This window comes from Lepidochelys olivacea, assembly GCF_965140295.1.
Source record: "Lepidochelys olivacea isolate rLepOli2 genome assembly, chromosome: 4".
In the NCBI taxonomy this organism is placed as follows: domain Eukaryota; kingdom Metazoa; phylum Chordata; order Testudines; family Cheloniidae; genus Lepidochelys; species Lepidochelys olivacea.
In genome coordinates, this window is record NC_140414.1 from 75,782,929 (window position 1) to 75,809,483 (window position 26,555).

The following is a 26,555-nucleotide window of genomic DNA, read 5'->3' on the forward strand; positions in this document are numbered from 1 at the left end:
AACCAATTGCACAAGATCAGTATTTAAAACTTAACTAAATACACAGAGAACTAGCTATCCAGCTTCTATTATGGGAATTATTTGCCTAATTCCTACATACAATGAACCTATATTTTACTCAAGTGTTTTATACAAATATTTGCTAATAAATCCTTTTGCAAGAATTCTGGTGGGACAAAAACAGTCTTGGTTTTGGGGAACAAATCCACTGAACCAATGGCAGTTTGCTTACCCCTCAAATATATTTTAATTAGACAGATGCTCTTAGAGGTTTTTGAAACTACTGTGACCTAGCTTTAGTCAGTTTTCTCATGGTTTTGTCATAATGGAACCTCAAAAATACACAATTCTATTTGACTGTCCAATCACCCAGCCCAGAAATAGCCAGTTTGTAAAATATAGTAATTACTTTTACCTTTTATGAGATTTATTATTAATGAAATGTAGTATTTGCAAATATTTTACTTAAATAGATAAAATGTATCATGGTAAAATACATAGTAAACTAAATCAATCCATTATTGAAAAGTAAGTTCTCAGGGCTTCCACTGTTAATCACTTTAAGAAATTGAAAAAATATCTTAAAGGACATCTTGTTGTCTTGTTATATAAGCACTTAGAAAAATAAGATAATTCTGCTAGATGGCTAGTGTCTTTGTGTCCAGAAACACATGAGTGATAAATGTGGTGTTTGCCATTTCCATTTGTTAAACCGAAATACTCAGTACTTGGAATTCTTCTGTTCTTTAACAGGAAACTAAGTAGCATGGTTTCCATATCAAATTCCATTTCAAGGGATTGTTACATCCTTCTGGATTCATGTGTAGTTAACAATATAGCATAAAGTTACTTAGACTGTCCACTTCCTAAAACACACCAAGACTCGGAAAAGTCTAACCTCAGAAGTTCAAAACCAAGCTTGTGTTACCCATTACTTATCTGATAAGACCTTTCATAAGTCATTAATCTTCATCTGGGTAAGATAAAATCCAGCATGCTACAGTACTACCAGACACCTTTACTGCAATAACACAGACTGACTGTTCTGTGCTCCCAAAAAAAAGTGTTCTACTGTCTGGAAAAAAAATATAAATTCTATGCCAAACTTTTAATTAATAATTCATTTTCAGCCAGTCTCAACACAGGAAGTCTTGTTGGATACATGATAATTTTAAAAAGGAAAAATCATTTAATTTTGATAGAGACATTGGTTTGCTGCCCTCAATGAAACTTTAAGAATGACTCCCAAAGTTTCATTATTTAACCTTAGAGAAGGCATTAGTAAATGACCCAGCCTTACTGCTCTTTTCCATACACTGATTCCCACATGAAATTCAATAGTCTGCTGCTTTTTCCAACTCTGCGGGTTGCCAGTTGTAGTATTTGGTAATCAGATGAATATGCAGAGTTCTACATTAGAGTGCAAAATTGTTTCCTTTGAAGCAGGGTCTTTTCAAAATGTGGTATGTGTTTAATAGTCAATGACCTATAGTGTGGAGGGATGGGGAGGTGTTATAAAATGCGTGTTATGAAAGGAAGCTTTTTAGACTAGCTCTACAGGGCAAACTTATGTTGGTATAACTGTGTCACTCAGGGGTGTGAAAAATCCACACCCCTGAGTGATGCAGTTATACCAACCTAATCCCCACTGTGTGATCTGGAGGGCTTTTCCCGTTCCCATAGCTACTGCCTCTCGTGGAGGTGGATTAACTGCACTGACAGGAGAAGCTCTCCCATTGGCGTAGGTGTGTTTTCACTGAAGCGCTACAGTTATGCGGCTGCATCCCCACAATATTTTAAGTGTAGACCTGCCCCAATTGTCCAGAGCAGCCTTAGAATGAAACTATCCATTAGAACTGTGCAAGATCAGGATTATTTAAATCTGCTTCCATAAACTATTGTAGAATTATTAGGGCTGTTGATTAATCACAGTTAACTCAAGCAATTAACTCCAAAAAAATTAATCACGATTAAAAAAATTAATCATGATTAATCACAGTTTTAATAGCACTGTTAAACAATAGAATACCAATCGAAATTTAATAAATATTTTGGATGTTTTTCTACATTTTCATATATAATGTATTCTGTGTTGTAACTGAAATCGAAGTGTATATTATTTTTATTACAAATATTTGTACTGTAAAAATGATAAACAAAAGAAATAGTATTTGTAAATTTGCCTCATACAAGTCTTGTAGTGCACTCTCTGTTGTGAAAGTACAATTTACAATGTCAATTTTTTTATTGTTACATAACTGCACTCAAAAACAAAACAGTGTAAAACTTCAGAGCCTACAAGTCCACTCAGTCCTACTTCTTGTTCAGTCAATTGCTAAGACAAACATGTTTGTTTACATTTACAGGAGATAATGCTGCCCTCTTCTTATTTACAATGTCACCAGAAAGTGAGAACAGGCATTTGCATGGCACTTTTGTAGCTGGCATTACAAGGCATTTACGTGCCAGATATGATAAACATTCGTATGCCCCTTCCTGCTTCGGCCACCATTCCAGAGGACATGCTTCCATGTTAATTATGCTCGTTAAAAAAAGATGCGTTAATTACATTTGTGACTGAACTCCTGGGGAACAATTGTATGTCTCCTGTTCTGTTTTATGTGCATTCTGCCATATATTTCATGTTATAGCAGTCTCAGATAATGACCCAGCACATGTTGTTCATTTTAAGAACACTTTCACTGCAGATTTCACAAAACGCAAAGAAGGCACCAATGTGAGATTTCTAAAGAGAGCTACAGCACTCTACCCATGGTTTAAACATCTGAAGTGCCTTCCAAAATCTGAGAGGGACAAGATGTGGAGCATGCTTTCAGAAGTCTTAAAAGAGCAACACTCCGATGAGGAAACTACAGAACCCGAACCGCCAAAAAAGAAAATCAACCTTCTGCTGGTGGCATCTGACTCAGATAATGAAGATGAATATGTGTCGGTCTGTGCTGTTGTGGACTGTTATCAAGCAGAACCCATCATCAGCATGGACGCATGTCTTCTGGAATGGTGGTTGAAGCATGAAGGGGCATATGAATCTTTAGTGCATGTGGCACATAAATATCTTGTGATGCTGGCTACAACAATGCCCTGAGAACAACTGTTTTCACTTTCAGGTGACATTGTAAACAAGAAGTGGGCAGCATTAGCTCATGCAAATGTAAACAAACTTGTTTGTCTGAGCGACTGGATGAACAAAAAGTAGGACTGAGTGGACTTACAGGCTCTTAAAATTTTACATTGTTTTATTTTTGAATGCAGTTGGGTTTTTGCACATAATTCTACATTTGTAAGTTCAACTTTCATGATAAAGAGATTACACTGTAGTAATTGTATTAGGTGAATTGAAAAATACTATTTTGTGGGGAGGCTTTACAGTGCAAATACTTGTAATGAAAAATAAATATAAAGTGAGCACCGTACACTTTGTATTCTGTGCTGTAATTGAAAAAAATATATTTGAAAATGTAGAAAACATCCAAAATAGTTAAATGGTATTCTATTATTGTTTAACAGTGTAATTAATCACGATTAATTTTTTAATTGCTTGACAGCCCTAAGAATTATCAATATAGTGTATCAGCCTTTTATTTATAGCTCACTGTATCATGTACAGTTACAGTAGGAGATAAAATAGGGTGACTTTCTGGGAGAAACTGAAAATATAGCCCAATTAATCAAAAATATTACCATTATAGTGAATGAAAGTGATGAAAATAAGGAGACTTTATCCATAGTAAAATAACCCCTGCAGCTAAGCTCAAATTGAGACTTGAACAGTCCCAAACTTAAGGTAAATTTGGACTTTGATGCAAGCTTTCCAACTTGGACCCTGCTGAAGGTTAGGCAGCACAGCTCCAGATTTTGGTCTCATTGAAGTTGATGGCAAAACTCCTGTTGACTTCAGTACAACCAGATCATAACTATGGTATGCTTGTTAAGGGTAATCAGAGAGGCACACATGTATGGAAAAAAAGCAGGGAGCAATAGAAGGAGCTAAATATTCAATCCAAACTGACTTTTTTTTCAAATGAGAGAGACTTCAATATTTGTTTAATGTCTTATTGGGTTTTTTAAAAGTGTATCTGTTTAGTAGTGGTTTGTTCTAGGCCAAAGAATTTTGCTGTTTCTTACATTTTTATAAATGCAAGATTTTGGATGTGGTGGTGTTGGGGGGGGGAGGGGGAGAGGCCATATTGTAATCTGCAAGCAAAAAAGCTTAGATATGACTTGGATTAAAGTGTGCAAGTTGTGTTTGCATATGGAAACTGGATAGTTAGATTATTTGCATATGCAAAGGCAATTTGTAGACAAAAGTCAGCTTTTGTGTACACAAATATGGTAATGAAAAACGGTGAGATTTAGGCCCCTTTGAAAACAGATTTATTGAGCTCTCTGTTTAGGATGTGCAACCATTTTTTAAAGCAATATACTTTGAGTGATTAGCAGGTGACCTTTAGCCTTCTGTCTCATAATGCACTGAGATATTTAAATGCACAACTCCATGTACAGCATCTTACATAGCTGATCATTGGTTTGTTCCTCTCTATTCATTTCTAGAAGAGATATGTACATTAGTAATTGCAGAGACTTTTGCAGAAGATGCAGGAACCTTCACATGCACAGCAACAAATGAATATGGGTCAGTAACAAGCAGTGCACAACTTACCGTCTGCTCAGGTATGTGTCAAAAGGGCAGACGAACTGTACATTGCAGTTCTTAGATAGTCTAACACAGGGTGGGCAAACTTTTTGGCCTGAGGGCCAAATCTGAGTATGGAAATTGTATGGCGGGCCATGAATGCTCACGAAATTGGGAATTCAGGTGCGGGACGGCTCTGGCTGTGGGTACGGGCTCTGGGCTGGGGTTGGGGCTGGGAATGAAGGGTTGGAGATGCAGGGAGGTGCTCAGGGCTGAGACCGAGAGGTTCAGAGGGCAGGAGGGATATCAGGGCTGGGGCAGGGGGTTGGGGCACAGGAGGGAGTCAGGGGGCAGGCTCCGGGTGGTGCTTACCTCATGCAGCTCCCAGAAACAGCATGATGTCTCCCCTCCGGTTCCTGCATGGAGGCGTGGCCAGACAGCTCTGCGCGCTGCCCTGTCCACAGGTACTGCCTCTGCAGCTCCCATTGGCTGAGTTTCCTGGCCAATGGGAGTTGCAGGGGCGGTGCTTGGGGCAGGGGCAGCTTGTGGAGCCCTCTGGCTGCCCCTACACATAGGAGCTGGAGGGGAACATGCTGCTGCTTCTGGGAGCTGCATGGAGTGGGGCAAGCCCCCGACTCCACTCCCCAGCTGAAGCAGTGGAGTGGGGCAAGCCTAAGACCCCGCTCCTTGGCGGGCGCTCGAGTGCCAGATTAAAATGCCTGGAGGGCCAGATGCGGCCCCTGGGCTGTAGTTTGCCCACCCCTGATCTAACGTATATGACATCTGTGCAGTTATCTGGCTACTGCCTTTGTAGAAAACAGTTGCTGCAAGACCGAGATTTTGTTTAGGCAACTTCTTGCTGCATCTACTGTTCAATCTTTGTGTGAGTCTCCCACATCTTCCAGCACTGGCTGATTATGCTCTGAGTCTGAAAGCTGTCCTTAATGGAGAATAAGGGCAGGTTATTGCATTTATCCTCAAAAGACATTTAAAAAGAAGACATATGGACGCCTATAAATCTTTTCCAGAAATCCAGCTGCTAATAGAGCGGGTCAAGTACAATCAAGCGGCTGCAGCTGAAAAAAGCTGCCTCTTCCCGCAGCAATGCAGGCAGGCGCGTGAAGACTCTTTTCATGTGCTGCCCTGAGCCTAAAAAAGCACCCGGGGAATAACAAAAAAACAAGAAGAAGTTATTTAAGCAGCCACAGTGTTAATGAAAGGGATGATAGTAAGGCCACATACGAACATGAAAAAGTAACATCACCATGGAATTATGAAGAAAATATCCGGTAGGAATGTCATTGAATAAATGGAACTCTGAAGAATAAATAGCTGGAGTGAAATGCGTGAAAGCCAGAAGTCAAACCCGTCAAAAGGCTGTTATTTTTTTAGGTTAGATATTAGGGAAAACTTTCCCACTATAAGGGTAGTTAAATTCTGGAATAGGGCTCCCAGGGAGGCGATGGATCCCCATCACTGGAGGTTTTTAAGAAAAGGTTAGATAAATACCTGTCAGGGATTACTTGGTTCTGCCTCAGCATGGGGGGCTCAACTGGATGACCTCCCAACATTTCTATGATTCTGTGATTTTTGTTCATTAGAATGTGCCTGTCACAGGCTCTTGATACAAGAAATAATTTTTTTTAAGAAACTTAAACTTAAGTCCATTGACAAATTCTCAGTACTAAAACCAGCAACCCACAGAAATAAATCCAATCCATACCATATTTATTACCCCTGTGTTAAAGTACACTTCTTAGTGGGTCATGTAGGCAATTTTTTCTTTCAACTAAGTCAAATGACTGAGACGCTAGGAAACCTCAGTTCTATTTCCAGCTCTGTCACTGGTGTCCACTGTGACCTTGGGCTAGTCAACAATATTTTTGAGGCTAATGTGTCTCATCCATAAAGTGGGGACAATATCTACCTAGTTGATGGATAAAGCTATGTTACAAAGTGTGTTGCCATCCTCAGATGGAACACACCCTGGGTGTGCCAAAATTATAGTTTTAGTTTCTTAATAATAATTTTTTATTTATGCAAGATAGGTTTAGAAAAATAATGTAACCAAGCTAAACAGATTCCTTAACATCAGAACTCTGAGGCTAGAGGGCAGCAGAAGCATAAAGAAAATAGATGAAATTATGCTGAAAAAAATGAAAATAAAATCCTTATGTTTTATGTAAAATTGAAAACAGAAATGCAGGCAGTTAAGTTTTGGAGTATACTAACCACTTGCATGTATGTTGTTGAATATGTGCAGCAAATGCTAACAAAATTCTAAAGCAGGCAATTCATTCAGGCAGCTGTCCTTGAATAACTGGAAATTGTTCACTCTTAACTAGCAACTATTGCACCTGCATCATGGGTAATTAGGAAATGAATAGTCAGTAGCATATCTAATTTGGCATGATATTTGTGAAAGCTTCCGAAAGAATATCCAGCTGATGTAGCTACTATATATAACAAAAGTGAAGTGATCTCACCTTTAATGAACTAAAAGCACACTGTGCATATGAGTTGAAGTATCTGTTATGTAGTTTGAATATGGCTTGTTGGACAGCAATTATCTTCTTTTTTGTTTTAGCCAACTCTGAAAGCTCTAGCCATGAGCTGTCAACAAGAGAATCCAACAGTGATGATTTCCAACATTTCCCACCTCCCCCTCCAGTTCTAGAGATTAGTTCTCTTGAGCTTCCTCCAAAGAAGCATACAGAGAGCCAACAGGTGAACAACACTGAGTATAGACCCAACATAGCAGCCGTTCAGTTACAGCTCAACTCTGCTGAGAAGAAAACCAATGGCATCCATCCCAGTCATGAAGCAAATGGAGTGATTAACAGCAAAGCTAGCAGTGATAAATCTGCCCCAGCTCCAGCTGTCCTGCTTTCACCCACAAAGGAACCACCACCAGTCCTTGCCAAACCAAAGCTGTGAGTATTTCTGCATGGTTTTTATTCTTCCTTTCTAATTGCTGGCTATTGAAAGCAAACCTTCTGCCCTAGAACCATTGTGTATTAGACAAATAATGGCTAGAATTGTGACTGTACCTTGTATCTTTCTCACTGGTATGTATTAAATCCCAAGCAGCTGAGTACAAGAAGATCCATGTACTTCATTTTAAAATCATACCAAATGAAAGTACATTAAAACTTTTGCTATTCTTGGTATATTCTGATAAGCCACAAAACAAAAGAAATTCAGGTTAATGGTGGTGTTCTAGCCTTTTTTTTAACCACTTGTACATAAATGTACTGGTCTGGGAATCTTGCATATCACCACTTCTCCAATAACTGAATGTCATTTGACTAACCATTTTTATGCTGAAAGTTCTTCATTTTGTGCAATTGCTAGATCTCCATATATGCAGTTTTTTGTTTGTTATTTCTCTTATTATCATATGATAATAAAACAGGAACAAGCTGTTTCTATTGACATCCTATATCAATGGTGCAGAGTCATTATAATATAATAGAAACTGCACAAGATGGGAAAGATGAGTGTAAAAAAACTACAATTGATAAAATCCTTGCATTTATGACCTGATGTCAATCACATTACAATTTATAGTGCATGTCAAACATTAGTTTGGCTTTTGTTCTATGTACAGTCTTGTCTACACTTCAGAATTATAATTGCATAGCCTTATCAGTTAGGGGTATGATTTTTTTTGTTTGTCTTAACTGATGTTGCTATGTCCGTATAAGCCCTAGTATAGAGATATGTATACAAGCATAAAAGAGCTTTTGACAGTATGGTTAACACTGATTCTATGAGAGACATAAGGAAAAGCACTTTTATGCCAGTATATGCTGCTTCTACACTCGTAGGTTTGTCAGTATATATACTGGTATGGCTATGCTATCAGAATTTTTCTAGTGTAGATAAGGCTTAAGATTACACAAAAATTCTGCCTTCCATCTCCTTCAAAGACTTTTCAAGCATGGAAGATGGACTTTTATGTTGTTTGTGTCCTGGATCAGTACTGCCAGGAATTGCTGTACCCTAAAGGTCTGATTGAAAATATTAGAAACAGTACAGAGTGGTACATTTCTAAAAGAGAGAGGGGCTTTTATTTCTTGAGTTAATTTTTTTTAAATGGGGCTAAAGAAAGGAAAAGAGAGGAGGATCATTTCTCATTCTCCCAAAAGACTGTACATATTGATTCATTATCCAAAAAGCTAGTCACTTTATTTTTTAACTGTTTTCATATTAAACATATTTCCAGATTTTATAATTGAATGTTAGATTCCTTAGCTGACAAAGGACCAAATCCTTCACCCCTAACTCAGGGAAAAAATGTATTGACTTCAGTAGAAATCAGTGAGAGTTTTCCAGGGTAAGTACTGCAGGGCTTGTTCTAAAGTCCAAATTTTTTCCAATTTTGTGACTGTTTTCATCAGCCATGCAAAGCCTTGTGTCTACCAGGTGCTGTGTTTCATCGTTTTTTTTTTTCTACAATGGGTATGGCGACTTGTGAATTTACAGCTGGCCAAAACCAAAAGAACCATTCTGATCAATGGCCTGTAACAAGGTACTAGTGAGGAGAAGTAACACATTAAAAACCATAAGTAGAATCATGTGAGTGATATTTGGTTTCTGCTTGTGCTTGACAGTCTATAAAAACAATAAATTTATATTTAACTATAAAGATGATACAGAAGTAGCAATAATGGGGGGTTCAATGGTTCATGAATGCAGAAGAGACTTACTGCTGCAATGAAATATTGATGACATTATTTGTAGTGGCTTGTCCAAAATAATGTGTGTTAACTGTATTCAGGTGACTGCAGAAAGAAAAGCTTAAGCACTAGTGATTAGCAGGCTACAACAGCTGTTCTTACCTTAATGAAGTTTAAAATCCTTCAGTATGTAGTTCATGGTCAGAAATATTGCTGGTATATTAAAAACATAATCTTCCTAATTATTTTCTGCGTGTCTGTGAAAAGCAGACAAACCAGTTTTGTGGTCATTAAAGGAAGGATGAGTGGCTTAGGCACAAGTTTTTAGACTGACGACATGATTCTTTTTTGAGCCAGCATTTCAGCACCCAGTTCAGGTGCAGAAGAACTTGCTTTTTTGTTTTTACAGTTACACACTAATTAGTGTGGGTGTGTTTGTGTGTGTGTATTTAGAGGAGGGAAAGACTATACTGAAATTCAGGAGATGACATGTTCTAGCTGCAGACTCTAACTGAATATTCAAATTATGGTATCAATACAAAATCCAGGAATTTAAAGTAATTATAAGGAAAACTTTTGTTAAATCTAAAATTTTTGTAATAATAAAAATAAATGTAAAGTGAAATAAAGCCTTCATCTTGTGAAATACGTTCTCAGCATACATCTCCTCTTATGTTTACAGTATAGTTTGCATTGTTCTAGTTTCCTTTCCTTTGTGAGTGGCAGTGTCCATTGAGGACAGAGACAAACATTAGAGGCAATCTGTCCTAGCTGAAATGAAATGTGAAAAAGTAAGAGCAGACTTGAGCTGCTCCCTCACACCTTCTCATGTACAAACCCAGAGCATGCTAAAGTGTCCTAGGCTTAAACATCCTGTTTAAAACACAAAACCCTATCATGCCCTTGTTATTTCAATGCCTACAGTCCAGAGCAGGCTACTGCAAGAAGAAACCACCATGCCTAGCCATCAGGGGTTAGGTCTCCTTCTGAATCCAGCTCTCTTTTCCATAAGAGGTAGGTTAATGTCTAATTTGTGGAGGAAAAAGTATTACCCTTAACTTTGGATTTGTGCCATCCTCCAATATTTCTATCCCTGCTGAGGGGAACTAACTTCTTCTGCCACTGCCAGGTGCCTAAAGTTGTGACCCTGTGAAACAAACATCAAGTCAGAACCATGACACCCATGCATACTGAGCAAATAGACTGTACCCATGAAAGAGGAAACCTGCACAATTGCTTTGAAGTCCAAATGTGCTTGTGCAATGTGAATGTGTGTAGTTGTTTTTAAATCCTGGGGTGAGATGCTGGTCTGTACAAAGAAAGGAGCACAGATCTTGCAACGTAGGGGGAGAGAAGGGGCTAAAGTGGTTGTAAGCCACCTTTACACCCTACTGATTCTGATCTGCTCTGGGGACCAGAGTGGTTCCCAGCATAACGTATACAGCATTGGGGAGCTGCCTATGGTGGCAGTGCACCCCAGAATCTCTGCAGCACTATATTCTGCAGCTCCAGACTTCATGCCCCTACCACCCGAGCTCCTACACCAGGGTTTGCAAGAGTGTCCACCAGAAACAGCCTGCAGCTGGCTGCATTGCTTTCTGCACAGGAAGAATTCTCCATCAGTGAGATTCAGGGCTTTTAGAGTGCTTTACATCCCTCCAGCACCTTTACCCAGCATACAAGAGTCAGAGTGGGAGTGAGAAGGTACCCACGCAGACAGATGACACGCTACAGTAACGTGATGTACAACGTGCAACCACACACAAACAGAGAGGAATGAGGCAATAGAAACCAGCATGCAATAACCCAAAAGAAAGGGGGAGAGAGGTGATATTTTCATGGCCGGGGAAGGGGAGCATTGCAGGAAGAGGCCTATTTCCAGCTGGTACCATCTTTTACAAGTAGTACTTGGCCACCTCCTGGACAATTGCTGCTCTAATTAAAGATACTGGGATTGATCAATTGTAGCCCCCATACAAAGAGGGCTACAGCTGGTCTCTAGGAGCTGTGACACAGCCCAAAGGAATTTGGCTGACCCTCTTGGCCCTTGCCCTGCTCACTAAATATTCATATTTTCTGAGATACTAGGCTCTCCTGTGCATTTATGCACCCATCCCTCTTCACCTCAATTAAATAGAGGTAGACCATAAATAACATCCAGATTACCAAAAACCTGTGTCTAATCAGTAACCTCACACTGAAAAGTATGGTTTAATTGTACTGATCTGAAATAATTGTATCCAAATGACTGCTTTAGACAGACTGTGCATTTTTCTTAACAGCATTCAACATCAGTGCCATTGGAGAGGAACTAACCACCACAGAAAAATACAAAAAATACAGGAGATTAGTAGAGAGCAGTAAGGAAAAATAATTTCCCAGAATTATAGTTTTTCCCCCCTTACATTCATGTCCCATTTCTCCAGTCCAGATGAGCTGATCTCACCCTGTCTTATATCCTGGGCTTGTGGTACTATAGTAAATTCATTCTATAAAACTGTTACTCAACATTGGTGAGGCCTCATCTGGAGTACTGTGTCCAGTTTTGGGCCCCACACTACAAGAAGGATGTGGAAAAATTGGAAAGAGTCCAGCAGAGGGCAACAAAAATGATTAGCGGGCTGGAGCACATGACTTACAATGAGAGGTTGAGGGAACTGGGATTGTTTAGTTGGCAGAAGAGAAGGATGAGGGGGGATTTGATAGCTGCTTTCAACTACCTGAAGGGGAGTTCCAAAGAGGATGGATCTAGACTGTTCTCAGTGGTAGCTGATGACAGAACAAGGAGTAAAGGTCTCAAGTTGCAGTAGGGGAGGTTTAGGTTGGATATTAGGAAAAACTTTTTCACTAGGAGGGTGGTGAAGCACTGGAATGGGTTACCTAGGGAGGTGGTGGAATCTCCTTCCTTAGAGGTTATCAAGGTCAGGCTTGACAAAAGCCCTGTCTGGGATGATTTAGTTGGGGGTTGGTCCTGCTTTAAGCAGGGGGTTGGACTAGATGACCTCCTGAGGTCCCTTCCAACCCTGATAGTCTATGATTCTATGAACAGCTAACACAATTATTTCATTTTCCAGTGCCGTTGGATTTATAGTATTCACAAGCAAAAATTTCATGCTCTTTGAAGCCCAGTGTATATTCCCAGGAAAAAAAAATATTATGATGGAGTTGAGGTTGATAGTATGTATCAATAACGCAAGAATAACCAACTCATTACGAGGATGTTGTAATTATCCCAAAACCAAATGTTATAAACTCAGGAAATTCAGAGTTAAGGTTATGCTCAAAAGAAATCCAAACAAGATTTAAAAAATGCACTCTTAAGAGAGACAAGGTGAGTGAGGTAATATTTTTATTGGACCAACTTCTGTGGGTGGGAGAAACAAGCAACTCTTTGTTGGAAGTTGGTCCAATAAAACCTATTACCTCATTCACCTTGTGTCTCTAATATCCTGGGACCAACATGGCTACAACAACACTATTAAGGCACTGACATTAAAAGACACATTGTTTTTTTTCCTCCTTCATGACATCACTACAGGGCAGAGTTAAGGTATCTTAACTATGCATTTCTTACCTTAATATGTTTGGATTTCTTTTAAGTGTAACTTTTTACTCTGAATTCCCTGGGTTTGTAACTCTTGGGTTTGGGATAATTACAGAATCCCTGTAATGTGTTTTTTTTATACTTATGTTACTGACACTCTCAACATCAACACCACCTTAATGCAGGTTTTTGTTTCTGTGGGGGTTTTTTGGCCTTAATGTGTTTAAATTTATTAAAAATGTCATACATTAGCACTAAATAAGAAACCCAAAGAGTATGCTTCCCTGCAATATTTTTAACATCTTGATGATATGTAGTATTGATCTTAAATTGTTGTTTTTTATTATTTCACTTTTGAGAACAGATTCATCAGTACAATAAACTAGCCAGAGTAAACCAAGCCAGGGGATTTAGGTTTACACTTGCTTTGCGTCACCAGGGAAGCCCAAAGCAGCTGAAGCGTACTGGTGAATCTGGCCCTTAATTTGCAATTGACTTATGGGTTTCAAGATCTGTATTAGTGAGACTGGCGCTATGTTAAAGGGGAGGTCGGAGAGATCAGTCCCAATGTATCAAGATAGTAAGGACTCCCCTCTGTTCCTTCCTCAGTTTCCCGAGCAAAACTGCCTCAGTGTGCAGTGGTGCCGAGGAGGTAGTGCTGCAGGAAGTCTTTCGAGCACTGATATCCAAGCTAGTATGCACTCACAAAATCTCTGAAGAGCAATGACAATTGGGCCCAGTATTCTGTCAATAAGCGCTCTTGTTACCTGTGATCAGTCTCCTTCATAGAATCAATTCCTTCCTCTACAGCTAATTTGCATGATGTTGATTAGTAGTTACCTCTGGTCTCACAACAGCCCCATTTAAAAGTTACCTAAGTTTTTGACCTGAGTCTGTCTGGCTAACCTATATAATCATAGCAATTGGATACAATTGTTAATGATTTAATAACTTAATTTTTTCAAATATAACCTGTGCACAAGATTTCAATTAATTTTAACTATATGGAAAGTTTGAAGTGTCTGCGCTATTTGGTTAGGCTCATTTGGGACAAAGAAAAGATGACACAGACGTTAAATTTCTTAAAGCACCCAGGTTTTTAATTAATCTTAATTCATAAAGGATTTACTTGTAAATTTGCAGGCAAACCATTATTACCCTGTACTCAGAGTACGCACTGTAAGTTTGGGAAAGATGCATTGCATTTTTCGTAGAAAACAATGAGGTTGAATCCCTGCTTTAGGTTCAAAACAGAACTTATTAACTATGGAGGTGTGACCAGTTCCTCTATAATTTGCATATGAAAAGAGACATATAAGTGTATAATACTAATTTATCCAAGCTGAGTCCAAAGCAAGAGTTGTCATGCCAAAGAGAGTTACTGTAGGTGTCTTCTGTATAGAAAACTGTTTTAAAAGCTGCTACAACATGCTTGCTTTTGTGGTAATTGAGTCTAAGAAATGTAATCCTAAAGAGCGATGATGATAGCAGTTGCATCAGTCTGGTGTCAAGTGTATTTAGAATGGAGCTTAATGCGATAAAATATACATCACCTATTAGTTGCTGTGGGAAAAATCACACCTGGGATATTGCAGAAGCTATTACTAAACACAGGTCATATTCTATCCTGTAGGGAGCAAGAAGTCAGATAAGAGAGATGGTAGTGCCTACTAAGTGGTCTCAAAGTTTTTAGATCGTGGCCCCTTTTACTGCTGTCTTGTCTCCCCTCCCCTCCTGAGCCGGGGCAGGGAGCGGGGCCATGATTGGGGCCGGGGGCCAAGGGTTAGAGCCAAAGCAGTGCTGGGGCCACGAGTGGGGCCACGGGGCTGGGACTGTGGCTATGAGCAGGGCCAGAGGCGCTGCTGGGCTGGGAGCCAGGGGCCGAGGCTGGGGCTGCAGCTTGGGGGCAGAGCAAGGCTGGGTGGTACTCCCTCCCTGCCCCTCGTGGGGGCTGGCCTGAGCCATGCCATGCCACCCAGAACATTCCTCTGTGCCACCCCCAGGGGGATCATGCCCACAGGTTGGTGACCACTGGCCTAGTGATTCTAATCTCTGACACACCCACTGATTTTGTGACTTTGGGAAATTTGTTTACATCAGTATTTCAGCATTGATTTGTGAAAAATTTTCATTCAAATTAGTGTTTTCCTCAGAACATATATTAATAAGCCATTTTGTCATATGATTGTACAGTACCTAGTACATGGGACTAGGGCCCTTATTTTTATGATACAAATATCTGAATGATTCTTAACTATTACAAAGATGTCAGTCCCAGATCTTTTGTATGATATTGTTTGAAACAAATCCATGTCCTTGAAGCTAGTTCTATATGTGGCAATCTATGTATTTTGTACATAGTTTACTCATTTAAGATTTATTTGGTGAGGCAGAAAGTGGGAGAAGTGGTGGCTTTGTCTTGAGCAGAATATACCAAAATCATATTTTTTTTAATTTAAAATGTATGCTATACAATGTTTTGATTCAAACTATTAATAGTTTGAAAGCCAATAAAGACAGCAAAGTACATACAGCAAATATGATACTGTCTAGTATGTTCTGTTTTGATAAAGCATGAAATACTTCGAAGTTATATGGTCTAACACAGTATGTAACCCAGGTCATATATTCCACTGCACTGGATAGGAGTCAAATTTTGTAAATATTTATGGAATATTTGTTCAGTAGCAGGTTGACCATGGGGACAAAGACATGAAATTTTTATGGGGAAAATACTAAATCCTTTTTATTACCTGGAAATAATGTCCATGATAAACAGACAATATTACATACAAAAATAATGTTCTATCCTGGTCTGCTTGTTTGTCTCATCCATCTGTTATGTCTTGCCTTTTTAGACTGCAACCTCTTTGGAGCAGGGACTCTTTGACTATATGTTACTATAGTCGGGTAACATGCAATGGGGCTCTGACCCGATTGGCCTCTAGTGCTACTGCAATATAATGTTCAATAACAAGAGTAATGATTCAAAACTTGAGGGGGGTTCAAATGAAATGGAAAACAATTTGAATACTAACCTGATCACTTGATTTGATTACAATACAAATTCCTTTCATTTAAATACCCTTTACTGATTAACACAAATGTTTTGTTTTTGCCTTTCCTATTCTCTCCCTTACACTTTAATGGTAATTTTTAACAAAACTAGAGACACAAAGTATGCTGCAGTACTTGATTAAGTATGTAGAATTTCTGTTACTTGGGTTACTAATCAACATATAGCAGTTGTACATGTACTAGATTATATTTTACAAGAAATACTTAACTGATTACATTCAACTAACAGAACTATCAAGAAAATGATTGATTGTCAAAGGTTATTTTAAAGTGTTTCTTGAACTAAAATAGTGATTCTTGAGAGTTGTGTATCAGGAAATGTAACCTTGATCGATGGCACACTTGCAGTAGGCATGCAACTGGTGAGAGTTAACTTATATTAGCTGACTTTATCAGTGACATTGGATCACCATGAAAAGCTTTGTTAGCATCTCACTGTCAAAAGGGGTAATTTGTGATATGTAATGCATGTTCACATAAATATCTGAAAATTCATACCTACTTACTGGGGTCCATATTTTGCTATGAAGGTATGTTAATATTTTTTACAGAAAAATAGATATTGGAACAAGGTTGCTGAATATGTTGGGATACTTTATCATGATATGGAAAAAATTATTCAAGAATGTCTGTTATCCATTCAGGTCATTGAGTCTCAAAAGTTCTAAAGTCTGTTAGCTGTACAAATAAATCTCTTATCTAGAGAATCACCAGATAACTTTAGGCTCCTTCTTTCTTGTAGGTTCCAATAACTTTGTTGGGATAATTTGATGACTTAATTTGAGGATATATAAAAGTTAAATAATTTTAATGAAAGTTCCATATTATTTCAGCATAATGGTAATATGGTGGGACAGGTTCCCACTCCAGTCAGGAAGAGATTAAAAAGCTCTTCTGGGCACAATCAGCTCCATCCCAGTGTACCTGGGAGGCCTGTCAAACCTGGAGAGGGGTAGGATCAAAAAGGAGGATCCAAGCCCAGCTCAGAGTGGTACTCAGAGATAACCAGAGCTATAGGACATAGCTCCAAAGCTCCACCAAGCAGTGGCTGTTTACCAGAAGAATAGCTGAAGAGCCTCTGTCACTTGGATCCTCTGAAGAAGTAGAGAGACCTTCTTTACTTTGTTTTCCCCTTTTTGTTTAGAACCGTGGGCACTCAGCCTGGGTCCTTTGTATTCCAGGAGATTAGGGGATCAGACCCCTTCTACAGAGACTACTGACCTCTTACCTTGTGGGGAACTGCTGGATAAACCCAGACTGTTTTGTGGCCACAATGTTACTTGGTTTTCCCATGCCATTTTTGGAGAGCTTTATGCCTAGAAGGGAGGTTGTCATCTCTCTAAGACTTATGGCCAGAGATGACCACAGTCCACTTGCTAAATTGGCTCTATAGCAATGCTTACAGCCAGAGAAGTTGGTCTGTGATGAGAGGGGCACCCGTCCCCACTCAATGGGGCACTGTAGAAGTACAAATATTCGAACGAGAGCTTTGAAGGCCGAAGTGGAGAAGGGTTCCATGTGAACAGCAGTTGAACATGGGTCAGTCGGTCCTAAGAGATAAGCGAGCGCCGTTCCGAAGGGACAGGTGATGGCCTCCATTGCCCTCAGCCGATCGAAAGGGAGTCGGGTTCAGATCCCTGAATCCGGAGTGGCGGAGATGGGCGCCGCGAGGCATCCAGTGTGGTAACGCAACCGATCCCAGAGAAGCCAGCGGGAGCCCCGGGGAGAGTTCTCTTTTCTTTGTGAAGGGCAGGGCGTCCTGGAATGGGTTCGCCCCGAGAGAGGGGCCCGAGCCTTGGAAAGCATCGCGGTTCCAGCAGCGTCTGGTGAGCTCTCGCTGGCCCTTGAAAATCCGGGGGAGATGGTGTAAATCTCGTGCTGGACCGTACCCATACCGCAGCAGGTCTCCAAGGTGAACAGCCTCTGGCATGTTAGAACAATGTAGGTAAGGAAAGTCAGCAAGCCGGATCCCTAACTTCAGGATAAGGATTGGCTCTAAGGGCTGGGTCGGTCAGGCTGGGGCGTGAAGTGGGGCTGGGCGCGAGCCGCAGCTGGCTCTCCCAGGGGGGTGGCGGCGACTCTGGATGCTAGCTGGGCCCTTCCTGTGGATCGTCCCAGTTGCGGCGGGCGTCGCTCACTTGTTAGTCTCTAAGGTGCCACGAGTACTCCTTTTCTTTTTGTGAATACAGACTAACACGGCTGCTACTCTGAAACCTATGTCAGTCAGTCGTTTTAGTTCATTTATACTAACGTTGAAAAGATAAGAGGTCTTCTGAAACTATTCCATTTTATCTCAGAAATGGCCTTAATCCTGATTCGTTTAATCTCTCCATTCTCTAGCAATGCCAGATGTGGACAGATGGATCTGATACTGCATATTGAGAACTTATTTAATCATATTCTTTTTAAAATCAATCCTTAGTTTTTAATCTCTTTCAACAAGAAACCTAAAACAATAATTACTTTCACAGATCTCTCAGTGGTTTCTTTCCCATTCTCTCAAACAACTCTAAATAATTAATATTAAAGTGAGTATCTCTCTAAGACATTGAACTGTTGCAGGCTGGACCATTCAAATGTAAAGACTAATGGATTGTATCCCATTTCTCCAAAAACTGACTTTAAAGGAAATCTAAGAGCAGATGTTACTAACTTAAACTTTCAGCTGTTACTCCGAAATACTACTCAGGCTTTTGTGAATAGTGCAGCTATGCAGTGACTTGAATTATCCACTCATTAGTGAAGAATAGCATAACCCCCAAAGTAGTAGTAATAGAACTGAGAGATTTCCTCTTACCTTCCCCCTTGTAAATAGTGTTACTGTTTGTAAGGCTACTGAACTTTAAACCTTTTAAAATCTGCAACTGCATAAGTATATATAATTTTTTAGAACAATGGCTATCTACAAATATAAAGGGCTAAGGTTAAATATAGGCAAGAACTGTATATCTAAGGCTTGGTTTCTCTTTTGGCAATGAATGTTGTCCATGTTCTGACCTTTAATAGATAGAAGTAACTGTACATCCTGCTTACATAAGAGCTAACTGGTAATCTGACAGGAAACGTCAAACATCCACATCCATTATCTGTGATAAAACATACATGTGAAGTGTACTTAGCATATGATTCTGAAATTTCAGTGGAGTGTACACTCCGAATTTATGGAAGTAGACTTTTAGTGTTCCTTTAGTTCATGATACCCAACTTCCTGATTCACTTCCATCAAAATATTCACAGAAAAAGACCTCTGATTTATTTTGTATCAAACACTGAAAACTTTTAGTGTAATACAAGATGGGGAGGGGTGAGAGAAGAAAAATGGAGAAAGTTGCTTATCTTGAATATAGTTAGGTACCGTATGCATTACTGTACATCAGAGTAGTGATTTCTCCCTTAACTCTCAGTGCCCCAACAAATATTTTTTGGGGGGCCGAGCCTGTAAAGTGCCGAAAACACTCATTAATTTCAATGAGTAGCAAAGGCGCCCAGCACCTTGCAGGATCAGGGTCAAAGATCACCAACCACAATATATACTAGGCCATATACATACACTGAGAGTCAAAGTCCTTTTTTTTTTTGTTGGAGTTAGTAACACACTATACTGAAGCACAGAGACAGTACAGCTCTTCAATACAAAACATTTCCTGAGAGAAGATCATGTGTATGCCTCTACATCTATGACTATTTAGCAGCTTTTCCTTCTGCAGCATTGACTTGGATCCTGCCATTGTGAGCCGCTGAGTTTCCTGCATTCCTATTGAAATCCATAGGATTTTGCTGATTCTCAGCACATCTCAGGATTGACTTTTTGACATTAATAACAGATTTCCTTAATATGTAAGGGACAAAAATACTTCTACATAAAGGGTTTAATGGCTTTACAAACTTCAAAGTATTTACATAGATTTCAATATATTTCATACCACCAGATTTGTCATAGTATTGTTCCATTCCCAACCCTCCATAATCACCCAACATGTGTGTCATTTAGACTATACAGGCTTATCACTATTTTTGGAGAGATGCGGGAGTTATGTTTCCCAGCTGTCTCTGGCCCCAAAGCGGGAAATAAATCCCCTGCTACGGCATGAGGGACGAACCTTTTGGGCTTGTTTTGGCAGCAGCAGGGAGTGTGGATATATGAGACAGCCCAGCTGCTGAAGTTTTGGAGCAGGAGCTGCCATTCTGGGCCTCCCTGCAGTTCATAGATTCATATATTTTAAGACCAGAAAGGACCATTGTGATCATCTGATCCAACCTCCCAGATAACACAGGCCAGAGAACTTCCCTCAAAATAATTCCTGTTTGAACTAAAGCCTGTCTCTTAGACAAACCTACAATCTTGATTTAAAAATTGTCAGTGATGGAGACTCCACTGAGAGCCTCGGTAAATTGTTCCAATGGTTAATTACTCTTACTGTTAGAAACATATGCCTTATTTTCAGTCTGAATTTGTCTAGCTTCAACTTCCAGCTGTAGGATCTTGCTTTTATATCTTTTTCTGCTAGATTGAAGAGTCCATTATCAAATATTTGTTCCCCGTGTAGAAATTAATAAACTGTTATCAAGACAGCTCTTTACCTTCCCTTTGTAGAAGCAGAACAGATTGATCTTCTTGCAACTCTCTGTCTGTCTGGCTCTCTCGCTCTCTCGCTTTCTCTCTGAGACATGTTTTTTAATACTTTAATCATTCTTGTGACTCTTCCCTGAACCCTCTCCAGTTTATCAACATCCTTCCTGAACCGTGGACCCCAGAACTGGAGACAGTATTCCAGTAGCAGTCACATCAGTGCCAAATACAGAGGTAATATAACCACCCTATTTCACTGTTTCAGTATCCAAGGATCCCATTCACTCAGTGTTGCATCTTGTGTCTTTTGTATGGAGTCTACAGCAGATAGGTAGGCCACTTCTGACAGAACCTTATTCTTAAATGAAAAAATTGATCAAAAAATTCCTCAGGATGAAAGGCTAATCAAATGAAACTTCAATTTAAAAGGCCAAGACTGAAACTGACTAACCCTCCAAGCACATGATGAACTATCATGCCAAAACAGATGCCAATTTTTTTCAGCAAAGCCACATCTGACAGCAGCAAAAGTATGCTCCTAAACTTGGCACCTTCATCCTAATTTTGCTAGTTATGGTACGTGTGTATTAAAATGTGCTGACTTTCAGTGTAAGGGGCAGAGAAAGAAAAAGGAAATAATTTAAGATGAACTGACAGTTTTTAACAAATCAAATCCACAAATACCAAATGAGGAATAACTGGGTAGGCAGCAATACTGCAGAAAAAGATCTGGAGGTTATAGTGAATTGCTGTTGCAAAAAAAAAGGGGGGGGGGCGAAGGGAATGTCATTTTGGAATGTATTAACAGGAGTTTCATATATAGGACATGGAGTTAATTGTTCTGCTCCACTCAGTATTGTGAGTACATTTATTAGAATTTAGACCTTTTTGCTACTTGTGAATTGTTTGCAAACACGATATTTTTATAAACTTATTTACAGTCTGTCTTCAAGCAGTTTCTTGAGTAGTGACTGTATTCCTATCAGTGAGGTTCATCAAGTGTGTCATTTCTTCCTAGAAGTATCATCTCAGTCTTCTCCTGGTTAAGGTTCAGTCAAGCTAGCATTCCCCCAAACCCTTGAACCACTGAGATATTGGTGCAGTTATGCAACTTTCTTAGCTAGAAGAAAAGGAGTACTTGTGGCACCTTAGAGACTAACCAATTTATTTGAGCATAAGCTTTTGTGAGCTACAGCTCACTTCATGTAGCTCACGAAAGCTTATGCTCAAATAAATTGGTTAGTCTCTAAGGTGCCACAAGTACTCCTTTTCTTTTTGCAAATACAGACTAACACGGCTGTTACTCTGAAACCTTTCTTAGCTAGGTCAGTTAAGATGGAGACAGAACTGTGTTTCATAAGCATACTATTGTCACCATAGCCCACTTCTCTTCACTAACCTTCCTATAAGCCTCCGATGGATGTCAAACAGTAGAGGTTACATGCTGGAACCTGTGGCATGCCACAGGAGAACACCCTGGGGACCAGTGAGCCAGTACTACCCTCTGGATCTCTCAGAAAGGAAGAGCACCATTTTTACTCAGGGTTGGTTGTTATTATTATTGTGTTTTATTTATTTTATTATAGATTTTATAAGTTTAAGCTTGTACAAGCACCTACAGTCTTTGATAATAAGAGCTTGTAAAACTAACTTTAAATAACTAAAATAAATTGCATTGTCTTTCACTATCCATTTCTACAGTTGACAGAAATAAGAGTGTACTTATGTAGCAAAATTATTTGTATGCTCTATTGTATAATGTATACTATATGGTAAAAATAGATAATCTGAAATCCACTGATTTTATTTTTTGAATGTGTACACTCTTCAGAATAACTATGTCTGTTGAGAGTCCCATGTCTCCATCTTACAAAACTTACTGGGAAAGTTCAGTTTATTGCAAAAATAGAAAATATCAGATAAGCCAACCTGGAGTTCACCCCACCCACACGTCTTCCAGCATAGCTCTGCAAATGTAGGGGTCACATTTGGTCACGAAGAATTTCTAGGCAGGACACTGTAGTCTATGAAGTTTTAATTAGAACCTTGCATAATAATAAAACTTCTGGATTTTTTTTTCTTGAGATACCCCAGTATCCTGTTTTTATTGAAGCCAGATAATTGGCTGATAGCTTCCAGGCTTTTTCCACAGTCATTATACTACAAGACTTGTTTCCATTTATGTAGTCCCTAGTTTGGTTCATTGCCCACAGACTTACCATTCATTATCTTTCACATTTCTCTACATTAAACTGTATTGTCCATTTTCTGTCCCATATTATGGAATTTTTCTAGTTTTTAAAACAAGGATTTGGGAGTTGAATGTGCTCAGTTTTATTTCTGGCTCTCTTTACTTGATATGTAACACTGGGCAACATATGTCTTTGTGCTTCATTTTTCTCACTGTAGAATGGGTACAATAGCTATTTGGTAGACGTGCCAGGGTTTAAATAATTGTGAGTTTTTTAGTCACTGAATAAGAATGGAGACTGATTCTACTGTCCTTAATCATGCTAAGTAGTCTATCCACCAGTCCTGTTGATATCAATGGGACTATTCATGGAATAAGGAACTGTAGAGAACCTGCTGTTCAAGGCCGCTCGAGGCAAAAACAAGCTAGGCAGCTGCCTAGGGAGGCAGATTTTGGGACCACCAGCTGGTTCCTTCCATGGGCAGCAGGGGATGAGGCATGCAGGACTTTCTGCAGGAGGGCGTGGCTGTTGGTTGGGGCTCAGAGGAGCAGAAAGCAGCCCTCAGTTAGCCTGCTGGGGAAGCAGTCCCACCTCCTCCCCAAGGGCTCAAAGAAGCAGGAAGCACTCCTCTGCTAGGGAAACTCTCTTGCCTATGGGCTGGGGGCACGTGGACTGTAGGAGGTATGGGCTGGGGATGCAGAGTGCAGGGGGCGAGGGGTGCCTAAGTCCCATTGTGGTTGAGCTGAGCAGCTCCAGTCAAAGGATTGAGGGGGCAGGGGTCCCTAGACCCAGAGGAGACTGGAGGTGGGTTGTGGGGGGCGGGTGGGAAGTGGGTCCCTGTTGCAAATTTCTGAGAGTGGGCATAGGGCAGCACGTGGAAGTTTTGCCTTGGATGGCAGCTTGGCTTGAGCAGCCTTTGCCTGCTGGCTCATTACTAGATACTTTCCCCCCAGCCCAGCTGAGCTGGAGGGAAATGCTCTGGTGGAGAGCGCTGTATTACACAGTTGAGTGCTCAGCCTCCATAATCTCTAGAGTGCTGGAAAAAGAACGTCGCAAGATCAGAAAGGACTAGGAGAGAATCAGAGACTCTAAGGGAGCAGTAGAGCTGTCAAAACTTGAGGTTTCTTGTTCATGCGAAATTTTGGCTTTTCAAAATTTGGTTTTGTTTCATTCTCATCAATGTCACACCACAGCTGCTCTGGAGCAGCTTCCCCCTGTGGACTGCCCTGGGGCTTAGGATCTCAGGGCTTCCAGACCCTTGAGGAGCTGCCTTACTTGGGAGTCTGGAAGCCTTGGAGTCTCTGGCAATGGGACAGTCTGCATTGCAGGGTTGCCATGGAGCCACAAGCCCTAGGACTCCTTCTCAGGATTTCCAGGCTCCCAATTCCATGGCAGTGAGCCTGGAAGCCTGGAAAAACCCCAGGACTTCTAAGCCTCCTGCTGCAGAGCTGGGAACTAAGCTCCAGGGTGAGTTGGGGCTTCTGGGCCGCTTGCCAGGGAGGTAGGAGTCTCGAAGTCCTGAGACCCCAGGCTCCAGCTGAAGGTCATTATCCCCATTTTACTGCTAGAGAAACTGAGGAACAGAGGGGAGTAGTGATGTGACTAAGTCACTCAGCAAACAAGTCGCAGAGCTAGGAACAAAAAGAAAAGGAGTACTAGTGGCACCTTAGAGACTAACCAATTTAATTGAGCATAAGCTTTCGTGAGCTACAGCTCACTTCATTGGATGCATTCAGTGGAAAATACAGTGAGGAGATTTATATACACACAGAACATGAAACAATGAGTGTTACCATACACACTGTAAGGAGAGTGATCACTTAAGATGAGCTATTACCAGCAGAAGAGCGGGGGGTGGGGGGAGAAAACCTTTTGTAGTGATAATCAAGGTGGGCCATTTCCAGCAGTTAAAAGGAACGTCCAGGGAGCAGTGGGGGAAATAAAAATGGGGAAATAGTTTTACTTTGTGTAATGACACATCCACTCCCAGTCTCTATTCAAGCCTAAGTTAATTGTATCCAGTTTGCAAATTAATTCCAATTCAACAGTCTGTCGTTGGAGTCTGTTTCTGAAGTCTTTTTGTTCTAATATTGTGACCTTTAGGTCTGAAATCGAGTGACCAGAGAGATTGAAGTGTTCTCCGACTGGTTTATGAATGTTATAATTCTTGACATCTGATTTGTGTCCATTTATTCTTTTACATAGAGACTGTCCAGTTTGGCCAATGTACATGGCAAAGGGGCATTGCTGGCACATGATGGCATATATCACATTGGTAGATGTGCAGGTGAACGAGCCTCTGATAGTGTGGCTGATGGGATTAGGCCCTATGATGCTGTCCCCTGAAAAGATATGTGGACACAATTGGCAACGGGCTTTGTTGCAAGGATAGGTTCCTGGGTTAGTGGTTTTGGTGTGTGGTTGCTGGTGAGTATTTGCTTCAGATTGGGGGGCTGTCTGTAGGCAAGGACTGGCCTGTCTCCCAAGATTTGTGAGAGTGATGGTCGTCCTTCAGGATAGGTTGTAGATCCTTGATGATGCATTGGAGAGGTTTTAGTTGGGAGTTGTAGGTGATGGCTAGTGGCGCTCTGTTATTATCTTTGTTGGGCCTGTCCTGTAGTAGGTGACTTCTGGATACTCTTCTGGCTCTGTCAATTTGTTTCTTCACTTCAGCAGGTAGGTATTGTAGTTGTAAGAATGCTTGATAGAGATCTTGTAGGTGTTTGTCTCTGTCTGAGGGGTTGGCGCAAATGCGGTTTATCGTAGAGCTTGGCTGTAGATGATGGATCGTGTGGTGTGGTCTGGGTGAAAGCTGGAGGCATGTGGGTAGGAATAGCAGTCAGTAAGTTTCTGGTATAGGGTGGTGTTTTATGTGACCATCGCTTATTAGCACCATAGTGTCCAGGAAGTGGATCTCTTGTGTGGACTGGTCCAGGCTGAGGTTGATGGTGGGATGGAAATTGTTGAAATCATGGTGGAATTCCTCAAGGGCTTCTTTTCCATGGGTCCACATGATGAAGATGTCATCAATGTAGCACAAGCAGAGTAGGGGCATTAGGGGACGAGAGCTGAGGAAGCGTTGTTCTAAGTCAGCCATAAAAATGTTGGCATACTGTGGGGCCATGCGGGTACCCATTAGCAGTGCCGCTGATTTGAAGGTATACATTGTCCCCAAATGTGAAAAAGTTATGGGTGAGGACAAAGTCACAAAGTTCAGCCACCAGCTTTGCCGTGACATTATCGGGGATACTGTTCCTGACGGCTTGTAGTCCATCTTTGTGTGGAATGTTGATGTAGAAGGCTTCTACATCCATAGTGGCCAGGATGGTGTTTTCAGGAAGATCACCGACGGATTGTAGTTTCCTCAGGAAGTCAGTGGTGTCTCGAAGATAGCTGGGAGTGCTGGTAGCGTACGGCCTGAGGAGGGAGTCTACATAGCCAGACAGTCCTGCTGTCAGGGTGCCAATGCCTGAGATGATGGGGCGTCCAGGATTTCGAGGTTTATGGATCTTGGGTAGCAGATAGAATGCCCCAGGTCAGGGTTCCAGAGATGTGTCTGTGCGGATTTGTTCTTGTGCTTTTTCAGGGAGTTTCTTGAGCAAGTGCTGTAGTTTCTTTTGGTAACTCTCAGTGGGATCAGAGGGTAATGGCTTGTAGAAAGTGGTGTTGGAGAGCTGCCTAGCAGCCTCTTGTTCATATTCCGACCTATTCATGATGACGACAGCACCTCCTTTGTCAGCCTTTTTGATTATAATGTCAGAGTTGTTTCTGAGGCTGTGGATGGCATTGTGTTCTGCACGGCTGAGGTTATGGGGCAAGTGATGCTACTTTTCCA

The 26,555-nt window shown here is 40.6% G+C and overlaps 1 protein-coding gene across 2 annotated transcripts in view; it reads left to right on the forward strand.

The window, feature by feature from the left end:
* The window catches only part of PALLD (palladin, cytoskeletal associated protein), a 358,590-nt gene that overhangs the window by 166,175 nt on the left and 165,860 nt on the right, over positions 1–26,555 (forward strand). For both annotated transcript variants that reach the window (XM_084626104.1, XM_084626105.1), the window contains 2 exons: positions 4,573–4,692; positions 7,242–7,587. In XM_084626104.1, coding sequence (XP_084482230.1) covers positions 4,573–4,692; positions 7,242–7,587 — 466 coding nt within the window. The remainder of the gene's footprint in view (positions 1–4,572; positions 4,693–7,241; positions 7,588–26,555) is intronic.